Below are 19,293 nucleotides of genomic sequence, written 5' to 3'. Positions count from 1 at the left end.
GATTTACACCCCTGAATACGATTATAAATTTCTGAATTCTTGAATGCAATCTTGTTTTTTTCCTGGTTTTGTTTTAAAGAAACTATTGCTCTTTTCAAGGTACACATTGACAATGAAGTAAAAAATTGAATATATCCCATTTCAAACCCACAGAATCAGTATTTTCTTTGTTACAATTGTACACTTCTGCCTTCCTTATATGTATCAGCCAACTTGCAGATGTCTAAAAGTTTGCAAGATTGTGAACAATGCCAACAAAAAAAAAGACCTACATGTCACATCTACAAAATCCTGCAACTCTGCTTGAGAAATGTTTTGGATGCTTATTCTTCAGTAACACAGTCCAAAATTCAAAACTTTAAACCAGAATGATTAGCAGAATAATTACAATTATAATCATGTTTTGCAGTGATAACAGGCCTTTTTGTTCTATAGCTACAGCTTTCAGTTCCAGCATCATTAAGAGATTCTTCAAATTACTTTTAAAATATCCTTTTCCCTAAGGATTTTCACTTATACCTAATTAGACTACTTGCCCCATGCCATGTAATTCCCTATTGCCAAAACTGTTAAATGCTTCAATAAGAAGGAGGAGGGCACCAGTGGAGCAAGGCAGATGTAATGTCATTGGTTAACAATAGAGGTGTGAAGCAACTGCTGTAATTATAAAACTCATTAATTCATAGTGTTTAGGAGAAAAAAAAAATCCTTGGCAATAACTCTGTTGAAATGGCAAGTCTTTTCAACACTACATCAGATAGAAAAAAAACCCCCACCCTTCAATTTACACCTTCAACAAGACAGAATAGTAATTCCACTAGAAATTATGAAAATCGACATCTGCATAAAAAGTAAGGAAAAACTGTCAGCTATAATGGCATCCAGTGTTCATAGATCCTTTTCGTCTTTCAAATTGATATATGGCACATTTTGACCCCTAATCAATTTTATTTTTAGTCTCATTCCTCTTAAGACTTTAAATGGACAATTTCCAAGACTATACATATTTCCAGGAAAAAAGAAAAATTAAAAGAAAAGAAAAGAAAAGAAGAGAAGAGAAAAGAAAAGAAAAAAGAAAAAAAAGAAAAAAATTAAAAAAGAAAAGAGATAGAAAAAAAGAATTAAAGCAAGACTAATGAATTTTAAATTTATCAATCTCTGCCCAACAGCAGGGTCCTATGTTTTGTCTACAACAGAAATATCTGCCATTTACCTTTGCGCTTCATGGACGCAAGCTGTTCAAATAGATGAACATAGAAACTAGGCCACACTAGCTTCTGCTTCCATCATTCATCTTCCATATGCTGCTCATTAGCTTAGGCAGCATCATGAAATGTTCCCCATCTCTGCAAATACTATTTTCAAACTTTCCCTGTCCAAATTTATGTGGGGGGAAAAAAAAAAAAAATCTGAAGTTTCTAGGTGGAGAAAATTTTCTCTAGGGAAAAGAGATTTTAAAGAGATGGCAGCTAAAGTAAAGCTGTCACCTTGAAAACTCAACATTATATTATTTAACTTCTGTTCACTAGTGGTTATTTCTTCTTAAAACTTCAATTATTTTACATACAGCATAGACTGGAATTGTGGTTGATTACCATTCTGAATTCAGCCAAATACATTGAATTTTATTTCATAAAATTTGCAATGTTTTCTAACAACAGGACAAGAGATATTGCAGGGTCAGTGATAGCAATTCCCCTGTTTAGGCTGTCTAACACTTGCCATTATAAAAGATTACCGTGGCCTTTATTTCTGAGCTGTAACACTCTGAATGTTTGCAGCAGGTGATTTAAATTTATCAGAAAGAAAGTCTCTGTACTAGAAAACTGGCTTTCCTAGTGTCATAAAATGCTGATCAGGTTTTGTTGAGATGCAAACTGTTGAATAGCATTGTTTCTATTTTACTTCTTGTATCTCTCCTCAGAGAAGTCTTGGCAGTATGTCAAAGCAATAGTGAGTATAAAAGTAACATACATAAATACTGTAAGGTAGGACTCTAGGTTTTGAAGTTCACACTTGGAAATCAGAGTATTTAAGAATTTGGGCCACTTGTCTAATGTATATATTATAACAGAGACTATCATCATGAATGGGCAGAAATAAGTTTTCCTGGATAATATTTGGGTACTTCTTGCTTTTAATATGTGTGTACATGCGAAGTAACACTATTTTGAAAAAGAAGATTTTGTAGATATAATTACTTAAGTACTTAAAATAAAAAATGTAGTAAAATCTAATTCTTCTATAATGGGAATATAATAGTATCACACTGCATTATACACTGTTTCTCTAGATTTGTACCCTAGAATCTGTTGCCATGTATTGTACTTCTCTATTAAACAGTCACTAGACTAACTGTATGGCATTATTGCAGGTTATGACCTCAGGGATCATGAGGCAGCTGGGAGAAGGAAAAGAAGGCATTTTAGGAAACAGGCCTTCCCCATATGCCTCCCCACTTTTTAAAGCTGCTGTATCGTCCAAATTCTCCCAGTGCAAAGTACAAAGCCTTGGTACAGATTTAGGATGTTGATATGTAGTTGTTATTCTGGCATTTTAGAATTATACCTAACTTACCCAGAGAAAAACAAATACAAGATTTGTATAGATCCTGAATATGATAAAGGGACATAAGAGAAACATGCATTTTCAAGTATGGTTTAGATGAAACTCTTGAAACAGCAAAAATGATTCAGTTGTATTACTCAAACCAACCAAACAAAAAGAAATTATAGATGGGGAAGAAAGGCTTTTCTTAATTTTGCGGTGTTTTTTCATACACTTGTGTCTTTTATGAGTCATGAGTTACATGTTTAAGTCAAGAAAGTATCAGCACTTACTGTCAGAATTAAGAGCAATTCTTCAATGTTGCTTTCAGGTTTCAACTGATCTTTGAACATTCCAATAGTTGGATGCTTCAAATAGTAATAGGAAGCAATGCGGCCATATGTCAGAGGTTCAATGCTGCAATTATCCTGTTGGAAGAGGAATCAAATACACATGGATCCTACATAATTCATTATAAATGGTTCCTACAAAACTGTAAAATATTTTAAGACTACTTTATAAGAGAGAACAGCAAAAAATGATTTAGCATCATAATTTAGCTGCAACCCCAATTAAGATCAGTTTCCAATGTAAGTCTTACAAATAGCTCAAATTAGAAGCATGTATCTTGCTGTTCTGAACTTCTTGAAGCATGTATCTTACTGATTTTTGTAAGGCACAGATTACTCTTACCTCCCCAATTTCAATACAGTAGGAGCATTCCAAATCAAAGAGGGATTTCTCAACAAGGCTTGAGAGGTACTTATTCACAGTGTCATGGCTCACATCATCCAAGTTATAGTAACTAGATAAATTGAAAACAGATGCATTATATGAATACTTTTTACACTCTGAAGATTTTTAACAATAATGCCTCGTAGGAAAACTCACAATGCTGCGGTAATACACACACATGCTTGGAAGAGCAAATATCCACATTAAACAATTAAACACAAAACTATTCCCTTATATAGTCTAATAAGAAATTCATGATTCCTAAATGGCTTGTGGGAGTAACCAACATGATGCAAGCATGTACATATGGAAAGATGGTAATTTGTCTGTCTATTAATAGAAAAGTTGATACAAACAGAACTGGACGTTAGTGGGAAAATTTTCCTGACTGCATACATGTATTTTCCTGATCATATATGCATGAAAGTGAAAAAGCAATGCTAACACACGTAACAGCATTTTAACTTCAAGAGAACGGAAGAAAACCAAGGATTGCAACTGTTCTTACATCCTGTAACTCTGAAAATAAAAACTAGGCACATAGTGACATCTGTTGAAAAAGTAATCTTATACGAATCCAAATGTTGGTGACATGTCGTTTTATTCTCAAAGTTAAAATTGCTAAAAAAAAAAAGGGAACAGGGTATTTGCCAATGTGATTACTTCACATGTTCCTTTTCAGGTAAAAACTGTTTAGGTAAACTATATATAGTAGCAATGGTTCTTAGCTATCTGTATAAAGGAAAAATGTTCATAAGTGTGCCAAAATGATCTATTATGCCAACTTATAAAACAGACCCAGTGACTGAAGTTTGTGTTCCTTAACTGTAGAACGTAAGCTGTATTATAAGATTCTTATTCACACAAACTACCACAATTTCAGGGAGAGGTTTTACCTAGAAAACTCCAGGCAAACATGTAGTTAGAACTTGTGCCCTAGATTTAACAAAGGTACCAATTCAGTAAGTAACAAGTTCAATGAGCAGTAGAGAGAAACTGAGCATGCTCAGAAAGTTTAAAAATTCTGAACTTAGACTGAGCAATTAAATCACGCAGTTTCAAAGTGGAATTCAAACAAACAAACAAACAAAGATCTATTGAAATGTTACAAAGCACAGTAAAAAAAGGCTGTCCCTGCTCATTTAATTCTGTAAAATACTGTTGCACAAATAGACTACTGGGATTGCTACAATGATGAAAGAAGCTCCTTTGTTCATACTGGCTGCTTTACTAGAATTTCCTAGTTATGATGTACTCAGCATCCCCACTGGAAACAATACCACATGCAGTAAAGTTCCTTCAGTGTTATTTTCTGCAGGTGAACAACAAGCTGCAAAACAGTGTGCTGAGATTCATTTTAGCTGATCTTACACAGTTACACCTACAGCTGGGTTAGTCTTTTTAGCTCCCTTTACTGCCAATGGAGAGATATGTGCACATGCAGAATGCTATTCATCTCAGTACTTTATGTATCTGCTTTAGGATGAGTTGAAATGTAATCACTACCAAAAAAACCCCAACGAACTTTAGATAATCAGTTCAGTTGTTGATGCTATATTTGGGCAGATGAATCCCATTCTCTGATTTAAGCTCTATTTCAATTACTGTAAAGCTGCTGTTAACAAATTTCAAAAGATGGAATTGTGGTTTTACATAGTACAAGCATCCTCTATGGTCTGTTTTATTATCAGAATCTGATTTGCATTATTATTTTCTCAAGTAGAGTTTTAAACATTTATCTTTTTGAATAGAAATAGCATAACTGAAAAAAGCTTGTATGCTAACTACCAGTGCAGTCATTTCCAGATTTTTTTTCCTTTTTATTAATCCCAAATTATGGGGTTAATTCTCTGATGCTTTGAACATTCACTTAGAATTGGGTGAGGTTGGAGTAACACACTATTACCATAAGAAAAGAAAAAAAAAAAATCTGTTCTGATAGGAGGAAATAGCTATATTAGACAACAACAAAGTGTATATATATGGCAGTGGAGTATTCAACTCTGTAATACTATAGTGTACCCGGGTTCATGCTGACATGATCTCAAATATTTAAAACACAGCTCATGTCCAAAACCAAACCTAAACAAAAGAAATATTTATATTGACTAAAAAGTTTTACATGGTAGACAGCCATACACTATCAGCCTTCTCTGAAGAAAACATTTGTAGCAGAAATACTCTAACATTGTTTTCAGTGCAACCTAATTTTAGTGAGCCCCCTTTAAATTCACTGAACTAATACAGTAATGATAAAAAATGGACAATATTTCCATCTGCACCTTTTATCTGCCTGACACCTTATCATGGAACACACTTAGATTCTGTTTATTACCACAAATTACTTTGTAAAATTTTGTTTACCTTCTGAAAATAATTGAGAAAATTAACTACCTAAGTTGTCTCAGGATGTGAAAAGATCTTCTATTTTACGCATTGAAACCAATAATGATTCATTAGTATTTTCCTCTAAATTGAATATAACAGTACTGAAATGATTATAATTAAGGCACTTTGTTGTCACAGTATTCAGACTTTCACCATATCATTTCAGCACTGTTATTTGCAGTACCACAACACCAATGATGAATATTGATAAAACAAAGGAAGAGAAATGGGCAATAAACTGAAATTCTTTTTTTAAGCTTGTAGTTTAAGAGACCAATTCCAACAGATTTTATCTTGTGCTCATCCTAATTTACACTATTTTACACTGAAGCCATAATCATAAAAGGCACTATAACGCCTTTTGAAAATTATGTGAATTTTAAATTTGCTGATTTTTGGTAATTTTTTGTCAGAGGAATAGATATCTAGCTGCCTAGTGAAAATAAAGCAATGTAAAGAAATATCTTAAATAGTTTGTAATCTTGAATGAAGTGGTACCAGTCTGTTTTAACTACTATCTATAATGGGGTAAATATAACTTTAAGCACACCCACAGGAGCTTCTTGGTCACTCAGCACATTTTCCCCTAATAGAAATGCAAAGCCATTCATCTAGAAAGACTATGTTAAAATTATTAGCACAAACAGAGTATCATGACATTAGACAGTATTTTGAAATGCATAAATACAAGTTGAATTTTGCATATTGCTATGCTCCAAGTATAAAAGCTGCATCGTGTGTGAGTTCCTCTATGAAGCTATATTACCTAACTATTTAATTACAGATAAGGGATAAAAACAATGCAGTTTCATGCTCACTGCATTGAATCATCTAGTCATTATTTTCCCTTTGCTATAAACAGACAGCCTACCTTTTTATCAGCACACCATTTCATTTATTTCACAGTGAAGCCCAGTTTCACAATAATTGACTTGTCAGAAGCTCTAATTTATGAGGCTGGGCTCTGTAAGCCTTCTCCTATATTGGACTCAACCTGCACACAAGCAGGGTTGAATATTTACAATGCTGTTAACAGGTGCTGAATTGTTTAATGATTCTAATAGCCAGAAGCGTACTGAGAAAGCCAGCGGGATCACAATTACAAGCTGTTTGAACACAACAATTACTTGTCCCCTGAGAGGTGTGAAAGTCAAAGGCAGTTTTATCCTAACAGCATCTAGCACATGGGCTAGACAGGCTAACTTCTATTAGTAGTCCACTGGGAAAAAGCAATAACAAACCCCTAGGATTCATAAAAATTTACAAAGTATGCAAAATTTAAACAATCAAAAACTGAAGGAACTTTTTATTGCCTTTTAAATAATATATTTAAAATCCTAACCCTTGTAGAGCTTAGCAAGAACAACAAACCATGAAACATGAACTTATTTCTCTAATCTAAGGAAGTGTGGAATTTCATCAGCTGAGAAAGACAGAGAGACGTGCAGGAACATAAAATGTAGATGAAGTTACACAAAACATTTAGGATTTAATGTGAATGGTGGCAATCATTTCCTGTTTAGCTTATGTAAACCTGACCTGAGCTCTCTGGGAAATTTTTCATCAGCCTTGAAATGGTCCTGCTATAACTGTCAATGCTGTGAAGTCATTTGTTACAGCACCATGGTTTTTATGTTCAGATTATACGGTAGTAATAGTGACACACATAATGAAAATCGGTGACAGAGTCAGCCAAAAATATTGAAAGAAAAAGCTTGCTAGCTTGAAGGCCTTTTGTAACAAATGCACAAAAAGACAAATCTACAGCATTCACTCAATAGGAACAAAGTGCATTTTCTGAGATTTTACAGTTCTGAAAGCAGAATTTTGTTATGAATAATTAAGGGGGGAGCACAGATAGTAATTTTTATGTATCACTTTACTGCAGTCATCAATTGTGTTTGCTTTCATCAGCTTGTGGCCTCCAGCAGCTGCCATCTTCAAATGGCTCCATGGAAATGGCACTGAGTGTACGGCACAATTGATGGACCTTCATAGCCAGAGAGCTATGAACCAAGGTAGCAACTCACTTCAGTTGTTAAGGCATCACTGACTGACTCTGGAATCCGTAACTGGCTTGCAAAAATACATTACAGCATGCATAAATGCTGTAGATGGTAATCTCTATCTGTACCTGTATTTTCTTGCATTCATGTATTTGCTTATGCTAGGTACGAGAAATAAATATGTTGCTCTCTTTAGTTAGTTTTTCGAAGACGATTATATGAAGTTGGTTCTTGAATGGGGATATGAGCAGTCTTCAGCTTTGCATTCTCATCCAACACTGCAGCAGACTAGGGGAACGGGAGGTGCCTCAAATACTTGGCAGCCTGGGGCTTTCCAGTCTGAGACTCCAAAAAACTTTATTTGTGTGAATAGTTTGGTGAAATCAAAACATGAACCACATTCTTGTACTTCTCACATCACTGTGACCCTAATAATTTAAGAGAACAAGCTCTTGTTATGAAACTCATAATATTGCCTATAGCTGTTATTTATGAAGCATATATACATGCACACGGATCTAAATGCGACTGTAAAAGAAAGAATCCACCCTGAGAAATATCTGTTTACCAACTCAAAATATGGATATTGGTAATTACTGCAGTGTAATATATCTGCACCTTCTTAGCTTCTGTTCTTAGCAGCTGCTGCCAATTTTTTCCATTTTATCTCTTAATCTTAATTAATTTAACTTTCTTCAGTCGTCCCCTCTTCTAATAGAATTCCAAACTTGCCCTAAAATTCTGAGTAACTGTGATAGCATCACTGAAATACATATTAATCTATCCTGACTGGCTGATATTAGCTGTCACCTCAATAGCGGAAACTATATTGGAACAGTATATAATCACAATTCTTATTCAGATACTTTCTTCATATGTTATTAGACATGCTCAGCTTAATCATACTGAGAAAAGGAAATTTAAAGTAAAACATAAGTGTATGATGGTAAGAGCATCGGTTTGAGATAATTTAATTTACTCTCCATTATTCTTTCACTCCAGAAAGCTTTGTAAGACTATTAAGTAAAAAAGAAACCCTTAAAAATAATTCCTGGAATGAATTAATAAAATAATTTTTTCAGGTCTTCACAAGGAATTAACACAGAAAACCTATTCTATAAGCGTGTACATTCACAGACTCTCATATATATTTATAAATTCATAAAAAACCAAACACATTTTAACAGTGATGTGAATATCAGAATATCTAAAAATTAACTTTCCAAATGAAAGCTGATTCTGCTTAACTTTACATATGTTGTAAATTTCTATTTCTCTTTTACTGCACATGTATCTGGAAAGTATCATAACCTGATTTACAGAAAATGCTTCCCATAGCCATTTCTCTTCTGTAGAAAGCTGGAGATTATAATCTTTTATAAGGGTAAAAGAACGTAATAGTCAAGGAATTTCAGCCAAGGAAAGGAGATAGACAAGCCTCTCAAAATAGCCCATTTCAAAGAACAGGGCACTTCACTGATGTGTTTTGTATGATCTTGACTAAGTAAAGAACATATTGACATAAGTTGTATGTGGAAAGGAGAACATGTTGTAGTACTTGACTGAAGTAGCTCAGAAACTTTGACTTAACGTGCAAATTCAAAAACCTCTACATTTAGGTATAATTGCTTTGGGGGAGGGAAAAAACAGGGAATAAACTCTGGATATTGAGACTGATACATTTTGATTAACAGTTTTATTTGGGCTGCCTCTTTCATTTGCACATCATCTCTTGAACAGCATGCACATGTCTAGTCAGTGTGCCTTTGAGCAAAACTAGCTCTCAGCTGCTCCACTCCCCCAAATCAACAGCTCAATTACTCCTTTTTAAGTAGACAGTAAAACCCCATTTCAAAGATTTCAAGGTACATCAAATTAGAAAATTAAAATGGTCTGATGAAAGGAAGTATTGCAATATGCAAAAAAGCCATTATTACAAGCCTAACAAATTATCTCAAGTGTGCCAGAAAAAATTTCGTAATGACCATGTTTAGAAGAGACCTGGATACTTAGAGCAAAAGGATACATTGATCTCTATCTCACAACAAAGGTAGATTAGCATTACTTAAATAGTACAAATTGTAGGCATTCAGTAAGGCATTTTATGAATAGAATGATCCTACATTTGTTTATGTAGCTTTAATATACAAGTAGCTAAAACTGGCAATAAAAGAGAATATAAATCTTCTGTATATTATCTAAGCCCATTATTTTGGGGATTTACAGCATCACATGCAATGACTTTTATGCCAATGAATCCCAAGGCAATTTACCAATCATGCATACAGGAATTACTTATTCACCACTAAGGTACAATCACCTGCTGGCTGGAAAGTAGTTCTTGTTTCAAAGTGGAGAGAAAGTCAACAAAATTGCTTCGGGGCAGGACATGATAGAGAACACGGTATAAAGTGACACTGAGTGGGTACTGTGTAACAACTCATACCAAAATTCAACCATTGTGCTTCTACTCCTTTGAAACAAAATAAACTTTAAATACTTTGGATTATTAAGGGCCACAAATAGTTCTTGTTTGGTACTACCAATCATTTCATATACTCATCTATGGCACAGTAAACTCCATTACCATACTGCAATTTATTCAGAGTTATCCAACTGTCACTGACTTCTGCTCATGAAACTCTAGTTTTCCTTTGATGGATCTCATTCAAGCACTGACAATGCTGGAACTGCTTGTTTTTAAGGAGATTTGAAAATACTACATGTAGTAGTAGGTCCATGAACTCTACTAGTTTAGTAACTTTGATTGAAACTTAATAGAACTTATTACCATGTCAAAGAATAGAAAGTGTGCACATCCATTGCATTTGCCCTTGAAATCTAGAAGTGACCTCTTCGACACTCTGTATTATCCTTCATTACCTCATATCCTCCCTGCATGACTAAGTACAGAAGGAATGCTGAGTACTTCTGTGTGGATGAGTGGGGTTAAACCAGCATAACTTGTGAACTATTCCAACCTGCATGTGTGATGTTCCAATGAAAGACTAATTTCATTAGAAACTTCAGTATGCATTCCTATCCTGCCATTATGGACACCACTGGTCAAGATCTGTTCATCTTGTTTCTTGCTACAAAGGTTCTGCACCTCATGATGAAATAGAGAGGGTGTTTATCTTCCCTCCCCTCTCCCCCCACTTTCCTCCCACAATGCTCTCAGAATAGCAGAACTTTAACCTAAAAGTTGATATTGTGATAACTTCAGAATTAGCTTTCCATGACACTGCACATTAAAGAAACTGCTGAGAAAAAAGGACGATCAGTCAACATGCCAACCTCATATTCCAGTGGGAACCTTCTTTTATACTGGGAAAAGCTTTCCTATTACATCAAACGACTGCATTTCTGTATTTTATGCTTACTTTTGTGCTGCTTGTTGTGTCTTAAAAATCTGTCTACCACAGATACGACATGATCAAAGCTTGCCAAAGACAAATTGACAAAATCACTTTAACACAGCAATTCAAGAGGAAGACATTTTAAAATAACATCACTCTTTATACTAAAAAAGAACAGTGTCTGCAGTGGCACAGTTTTTAACATTAGCTGTAGTATGGATCATGTGTAAATTCTAAAGTCACTCTGAAGCACTCTAAAGAAGTGAAATCTTTAGTGCTATAAATGCCTAATTCCTTATTTGCCACATTATTTTGGTGGGTGAATGATCACATGATAGGTAACATACCATTTACCCAAGACAATGTTGTGGCAAAGGCAGCTTACATTGCTGGAACAGCTCAGAATGATCTGCATACCAGCTGGAGCTAGGCAGGATGATAACAATCATTGAAAATAATGCACACATGGTTTCACCATGATACCTTAATGAAAGTAAACTTCATCACAGAAAAACAGCTGATAGCTATTCTCTCATTTATTAGGAAAGTCCGGGTCTTAGTAGATTTTCTGGGCAGAACATATCAATGTGGTAGCTAAAAAAAAAGTAACACAGAGACTTGGGCGACATGGTCTAGTGTGAGGCATCCTTGTCCATGGCAGGGGGTTGGAACTAGATGATCTTAAGTGCCTTTCCAACCCAAACCATTCTATGACTTCATGATTATAAATATAATACCTAAAGGAATATGATAATCTGGAGTTTTATTTTAGGGATACTAATGTAGCCTTCTCAATAAGGCTATTTTATACTTATCACTAAATTGTAAAATTATTTGCCAAGAAATGCATTTATATTTAAAGCAAAAAATATTAGAAAAATGTGCACAGAAGTTCTATTCCATGTGTGGGCCAGTAACGCTCCCATGCTGGAAACTGTTAAGTATTCTAGGCTCCAACAGGAGCAGGATCACCTTTGGATCAACTCTACCCTCAAGTTACCTTCAGATTAAATTACATTTCTGTTTTATACTCACGTTGGGTTCATTATAAGTCTACGGAAGAAATAAGTCCAGGTGATATAATCCATTGCATCCTGCTTAGAAGTAATAGTTCCAGCAGCAATTTCAGCATTCAAGTGGTCAGCCAGCACTTCTAACAAGCTGAAGAACAGGAAACAAGAGGACTTAGCTGACTTTACAATCATGAAGACAAGTAATATATTTTGTAGAGTTGTGCATTAAAAGGCTTATTACTTTTAATCTGAAAATATTATGTATTTATCTTCAGGTAAAAGAGAAAAGGGGGAGAAAAAGGGGCAATGTAATTGCAAGGTCAATCAGCTTCTTTACATGATAGTGGAATGAAGCTCAAATTATTTTTTGATTGGACCAAGAATGAACAAATTTAAGTCATTCATGGAATGTATTCAGATGGAGCTACTCAGTGGTAACTTCTGAATACTGTATGCTGACCATATGATCATGCTGGCTTAATCCAATAGAGAATCATATGGAAAGACAAACAGGAAATTAAACAGTGGCAATGGCTTAGCTAATACTTGACAAATACTTGAGGGCTATTAAAATTACATCAAAACTGCTTCCCCCAGATTTTGCCTCATCTTCCCCCAATAAAAAAAAAAAAAAAAAAAAAGCCATAGAACTGCTACTTTTACCCAGAAAGATCTAAACTCAGAAACACAGAAGAACAAATGATTCTTACAAAGTAAAAATACTGCTTTGTGTCATTACATGGAACAAAGACCTCCATTAGGGTACCTAATGAGATCATGCCTGGCTAGAGTTCAAGCAGGGAATAGCAAATATCCTTCAGCATCAACCTAATTTGTCTTGTACTATAATCCTTTTTCTTTTCCTAGTGTTGTTTCCCTATTGCTAAAAGTAAAGAATAATTTGGTTTGAGTAGCTGCTTTACTGTCCTATACCACTGACTGCATGCTTCTGAAGTAAGAACTGCAGATGTTCTACCCAGATTTTCCAACAGAAAATGGACAAATAATTCAATAGCTATTCCATAATAAAGAGTGTTTTTTCTTTTGCTTCTAATGTGCTATATTTCAAACCCATGATCAGTGAGAAAACAAGGCCTGACATACTAGTTGTATATTCAGGTCTTACAGCTAATACGTAGACAATGGCTTTTAGAAAAAAACTTTAATTAATAAAATATGAAGTTTAATTTTACAAATTAGAAATACTACACAAAGCTGATAAATAGCTTCTTTGGCAGAACAGATGGAAAAGCATTCTAAAACTAAAAACCCTCAAAACACCCCAAAGAGTTTCTTTCTAAGAAGCTATGGAGCCTCCTACTTCAAATACTTGATCACAAAAGAGCCCAAGACAACTCTTAAATTAATGGGTTCACGACCTACATGAAACTTAACAAGATTGCTATTAATATGTGAATCTTCAGCTGAAAATTTATCAAATATTCTTTGTTTATAGTGAAAGATGAAATATATCAAACTACAGAGTAAATATATACACACAAAATAAGCTACTAGAAACAGAGTATTTATAGTATTTCAAACAGGAACAAGGTATGATTTCTACAGTTATTTCGAAGACACACTATTTAGAAACACCACTTAGCTATGAATAGATTTCCTAATTTATGCTAGTGCCATACGGTCTGGATATATCATCACACTGCTCTTTTGATTTATTAGCTATCATTTTGAAGAATTCAACTCCTAGCCTTTTGTGCTAAGTGCAATTTGTATGTTAAAAAAACAAAAGTGTGATTTCCTAAGGAAATGAAGTGCATGTTTCCACATTCTTTGTTTGCAAAAAATTGTATGTCTGTCTGTGCACCACAGAAATTAACTTTCAAATACACCATCCCATTTCAACTACATTTCACAGGTGCATAGCACTTGCAAGCTCCTACAAACTTCCTGAGCAGATAAAGGTCCCATTATCACTTATGTTGAGGGATGAAGTTTCTCAATACTGTCAATTCTTCATCATCAGAAAAGTTTTCAGTAATGCTCATGCTTTATTATATACCTCAGAATTCCTCCATGAAACATGCATCTATGGGAGACCAATGCAACTAGTTCTGCTTCTCATCAAACAACTAAGCATATTATAAATATCAAAATCAATGCATGAATTACGTTATGCTGGACAGGAAAATTTGTATTGACTAAGTCCAGAGAAGGAACAAAAAGGTGGTGCTTCTACATTTCTGATAACAATATTGCAATTTTGAAGTGAAAGATGTGTTGAAAGAGTATCAGTAATAGTTTACATTATGCAGATTTCTTTTTGAACTTGTGAGATTTTGAAGAATATGATATCTATAATGGTACAAGTATTCTAAATAAAAAGTGTTAGAAACTCAACTATTTTTTTTTCCTATTAAGAATTTGTCACAGCATTTCAGAGAGGGTTCTGAGGATCATGTGTAAGTGTCCTATACACTGCTCTTGAAGAAGTTTGTGTTCTCATTCAAATGTCTGAGACAACACTCAAACCAGAGAAACATTTGTATTTTTATCTGGGAATGGACTAAAGAGACCAACAGTGCTTTCAAAACTCATGGAAGACAGGATTTTTTTGCATAAAGATGATAATATTTTCTTAAAAATTATTTTCGTCTAGGACCACAATATTTGGGAGGTACTGGGCACAGGAATTTTGTTTCACTTTTCTTGATTCTGCATTTGTAGTTTTGTTTATAGGTTAATCAGCTTTTCTGATTGCTTTATCTTTACCTTGATTCCACTGGGAAAGGTTCATAAAGGAATTTTTTGTAGAAGTCTTTCTTAATATCATGAACTAGAATTACAGCTTTTCCTTGGTCATCAAACTGTGGTCTGCCAGCACGTCCCATCATCTGAAGCACATCTGCCAAAGAGACAGTAATGTATAAACCAAACGTATTTATTTGAATGTATAAATAAATGTATTTACATCTGCATAATGTACAATACAGGATTTTTTAAATTCTTTGGCCTTCTATGCCCTATTGGTTTTGACAAATCTAGTAATTTTTTTCCATCTCAGATAAATTTATGATGAACTTCTTTCTGGCAGAGACTATCTTCCTGCATACTTGAGGACCACCCACTGCAATAGAATCTAAGCTTACATCTAATATAAATTTCCTCTACTCTCCTTCCATTCCGCATCCATCCCTTGTTTGAGCATATGCAATTAAAGATGACCAGTCAGAGAATTCATGAAGCCTACGATGGCAACTGTCTATTATTTCCTAATTTTCAAGTGTCTGACTTCACAGTAATAGAAGTCCCCTGTATAAGCTTCTCTGACATGTATTATTTCCTAGGTTTTGAATATTTTAGAGATAAATTGGTAAAGGCAAATTCTAATTACTGACAGCTATGATCTTTCCCACTCAAACTTCACAAGTGATATTAATTATTAGCACTGGAGTAGAGGTGGTTTCATATCAGACTACAATACACAAATTTGAAAGCAGGTACAGTTAAAGCTTTCCTCTTCTACTCTGTCTACACATCATTACTTGCACATACCAGTTAATGATTTCTATAAACACTGAAAATACTACCTGAAACAAAGCATGCTCAATTTGCTACCTGGCCACCAAGATGAATATGCTTATCATCTATTTGTGTGTGTCTTCTCAAATGTGAGAAGTACATCTGCAGAGTTCTGATTCCTTTCTGGTGCCTCCAACTACTATTTAACTTTGAAGAAACAATGGAAAGAAACTCATAAGTAAGTTTTACATGTTTATTTTAAAGCTTTTTAGTTTTGTGTATTCTCTATAAGCTCTATCACACCTGTAAAACATGGTTTGTAGTACCTGGCATTCTGAAAAGTGATTTCTTTGGCTCTAGAATCAATAAGCTTTTAGCCCAATTGCCAGCTGGGGAAGGAAAAGCCAGAGGGGGTAGTATGGGATACAGCAATGGACCATGATAGGAGAAACAGCCCAATGACACTGTACAGTTTTTAGTAACATATTTTCACTTGTGTACCCACGAGCTACATAGATAGCAATGTACTTTATCAGTTTATATCTTCTGTTAATTTAGGAATGACATGAAAATGTAAAAACAAACCAGTCTGAAAACGATGTTTCTGAATAGGTACGTGCACAGGAGGTCATGAAACAACTTCTTCCTATTCTCAAACCAGTCTGAAAACGATGTTTCTGAATAGGTACGTGCACAGGAGGTGATGAAACAACTTCTTCCTATTCTAAGCTGGTGAATTAAATTGTGCATAATACCATATAGGAAATGGATTTACTGAAAAGTGTCAGGAAATTATTTTTGCCAATATCCACTATGTAATTATCCAAACCCAATATTTTCTTTACTTACTATATGTTGCTTGGCTGCTTTTAATCACTGGATTAAACCCCTGAAATGTTAAACATGATCCAACTGGCTGACTAAACATCTGGTAACTGAGAAAAGGTCTTCCCCAAACCTCTGACTTCATTCAAAGAATGACTTCTAGTTATTTTGAAATTACTGAACTATCCAGAATGATTCATTCTGCCCTTGGTTGCTTCCTTGGAGCTGAACGCATCCTTGGTACAGAAAGGGAACTTCAGCAGGGAGAAGCCAAGTTATACAATGAAGGAACAGTGAAGGCATAACTTGTGGTCAGCATTGAAGACAGTACTGTGAAATTTTTGGAAGTATTTCAGAAAGAAATGAATTACATTTTCATTTTATTGCTGCTGCAAAACTGTACTACCTATCCACAGAACTTCCAAATACATAAATATTCTCTAGAAAGTTAAAAATAAAAATGCTTTAAGCAAACTGCACCACATGTTTCTTCATAAAGTAAGGAATCTGCAATTTCTGTTGCCCTGCAGACAACAAAATCTAAATAGTTCCAGCACAGATGGTGGTACTCCTCCATCCCTCCCCCCAAAGTCTTATTGAAAAGTCAAGAATTGAACAACCCCTGATGTTGAAGACACCTGAATTAAAATGGCAATAAGAAGTGAAAGTATAAGCATTTCCTAAAGCCTTTGTTAGTATTTGTACACAGATTTCTAAAACAGCATAGTAAGTTTTCGATGCTCACTGAGTTTCTGATTTCTTTTCTTATTTTTTCTATTAGTGATCTGTGACAGTCCCACAGATTTAAAATAAAATTTAAAACTTCAGTTGATTTCTTTCTTCATCATTTTCCCCATTCAGTGATACAGTCAGTTGCCGCTATTCTTCCAGTCAGGATGTACGAGATACTACTCTGCTGAGACTTTGTACTAAGTTTACATCAGCCAAAGTCTGTCACAAAATGCTAGTGTGCAGGGTTAAGTTCCCAGGTCATACCAGAATCTTTGAACAAGACAGTTGGTCTGGAAATTGATCGTAAGTTTCCTGCAGAGCACTAACCACTAAATTAAGCTCTATGGTGGGAGAAGTAACCCCCATAGTATTTTCAGTTTGAGGGTTTTTTTCATTAGTAAGCTTCACTTACTGAAAAGAGAGTGCATGGTTAAAAAGATGAAAGCCCTCTATTTACATTACAAGTAACACCTAGATTGTCCTTAGGTGTACACATCTTTAGCGTAGTATAGGATTACCGAATAACGAACTTTCTCTTGTGAAAAGAGAAATGGAAACAGGAAACCTGGAATAAATTTAGCTTGTCCTCATTCTCCAAGCTTAGTAAAATCCAGACAAATATTCTCCCTGTTTGAACTCTGAAAGTTCTTCCATGGTTCACTTTCTTAAGCTTGTTGAAAACACTGCAGAACAGTTTATGAAAAGTAGAGTTTACTGAAACCAGGAAGTCTGTATCAAACCAGAAGTTCAAATATTTAATTTAGCTGTTCATTTCTGCAGTATCACTTACTTGAAGCATCACTTAAATCACTGAAGATACTAGAGTAGTTATGTTTTTTTGCTTACTGTCGAGTGAATATGTGTAAGTTTTATGCTTTCATACATGTGTAATTCAACTGTTGCATTTCAAACTATGGCTTAGTTTACTGTTAAAAATCCATTCCTATTTAAAAAAGGTTTCAATAATAAAATAAATTATTTGCATGCATGAAAATGTCTTTTTATACAATTAACTAGGTAGCTAAATATGACTTTATATTGTCCTCTCAATTGTTTAATGTCTATTTTGGATGATACACATTAAAGGAATTTGGCATGAAAAAAAATTTGCAAAACAGAAACATTTTCATTATTACATACAATTATAAGAGTTCTCTTGCAACTTGCATTAAACAAAGGAACCCTTTCTTCAGCAGTCCTTGTCTCTACGCAAATTAGGTATTTTCAGCGATCAGTTACTAATTAATTCAGATCGTTTGCATATGCTTGAAATACATTTCAGCATATGAGCATTTCCATAATTTATGTGAGTACCTGTAATGGGATAATCCGCATAACGCCTTGTTTTTCCATCATAGTATTCTGTTCCTTTAACAATTACTAAATGAGCTGGAAAATTTACACCCCAAGCTAATGTGCTTGTGGCAATAAGAACCTAAAACAGAAAGAAAGATTAATGAGGTATATGTAACAAAAAGCCAACTTTTAAAATTCCATACAAAACTCATTATGGCAGGATTCAAAGAACAAATGTACCTGGATTTTGCAGTTCACAAACAATTCTTCCACAGTTTTCCTGTCTCTTTCATGCAGACCTGCATGGTGCATGCCTATTCCGAAAGCAAGTGTCAGCTTCAGATTTGAATCTCTAACTGTTACAATAATGTCATTCATCTGTAACAGAAAGAATAGTTGCGTGTTTAAAAACAGATTACTCACAGATTTAAAATTCTAATTATTATTATGTTTTTTAATAGAAAGGATACTTTGCTTAACACTGTTTATACAAGCAGGAACGCAGAGTCTTCAGTCTCTGAACAGTCTGGATTTAGTTTAAAAAAATCAAATACTATATTAGTGATGGGGGGAATACAAAATACACATGACTTTATCGACACAATAAGTAGAACAGATAAGGAAATGAAAATGCTGAAAATATCCTGACAGGTCTGGCAACTGCTATGCATTCTGTTCTGTGTTTGTTTAATGCAATCCCTAGTATCAAAGGGGTTAGAACTGGTATAAAAACACAACAAAGCCCTGCAACCAGTAACATACAGCCATGAAAAATAAATTTGTCTCTCTCCAATGCCTGTGAAAAGACAGACGTGGTTCTTCAGTTTGATAATTCTGCAATTACTCATCGAAAAAACTTTCCTACTCACATGCTGAAATGCAAATTAATTTGAAATTTTTTGGAGTGTGTTT

At 34.5% G+C, this 19,293-nt stretch overlaps 1 protein-coding gene across 1 annotated transcript in view; it reads right to left on the bottom strand.

Annotated features, from left to right (window-relative positions):
- LOC104410817 (activating signal cointegrator 1 complex subunit 3) overlaps nt 1–19,293 on the bottom strand; it is a 92,385-nt gene that overhangs the window by 37,111 nt on the left and 35,981 nt on the right. Inside the window, exons 16-21 of the mRNA XM_010021083.1 lie at nt 18,622–18,759; nt 18,400–18,520; nt 14,779–14,911; nt 12,071–12,196; nt 3,241–3,352; nt 2,841–2,975 (exon numbers count right to left, since the gene is read on the bottom strand). Coding sequence (XP_010019385.1) covers nt 2,841–2,975; nt 3,241–3,352; nt 12,071–12,196; nt 14,779–14,911; nt 18,400–18,520; nt 18,622–18,759 — 765 coding nt within the window. The remainder of the gene's footprint in view (nt 1–2,840; nt 2,976–3,240; nt 3,353–12,070; nt 12,197–14,778; nt 14,912–18,399; nt 18,521–18,621; nt 18,760–19,293) is intronic.

This window comes from Nestor notabilis, unplaced genomic scaffold (genome assembly GCF_000696875.1).
Source record: "Nestor notabilis isolate BGI_N333 unplaced genomic scaffold, ASM69687v1 scaffold20880, whole genome shotgun sequence".
NCBI lineage: Eukaryota > Metazoa > Chordata > Aves > Psittaciformes > Psittacidae > Nestor > Nestor notabilis.
The sequence above is the reverse complement of the archived record's forward strand: the minus strand, read 5'-3'. Positions and strand labels throughout refer to the sequence as shown.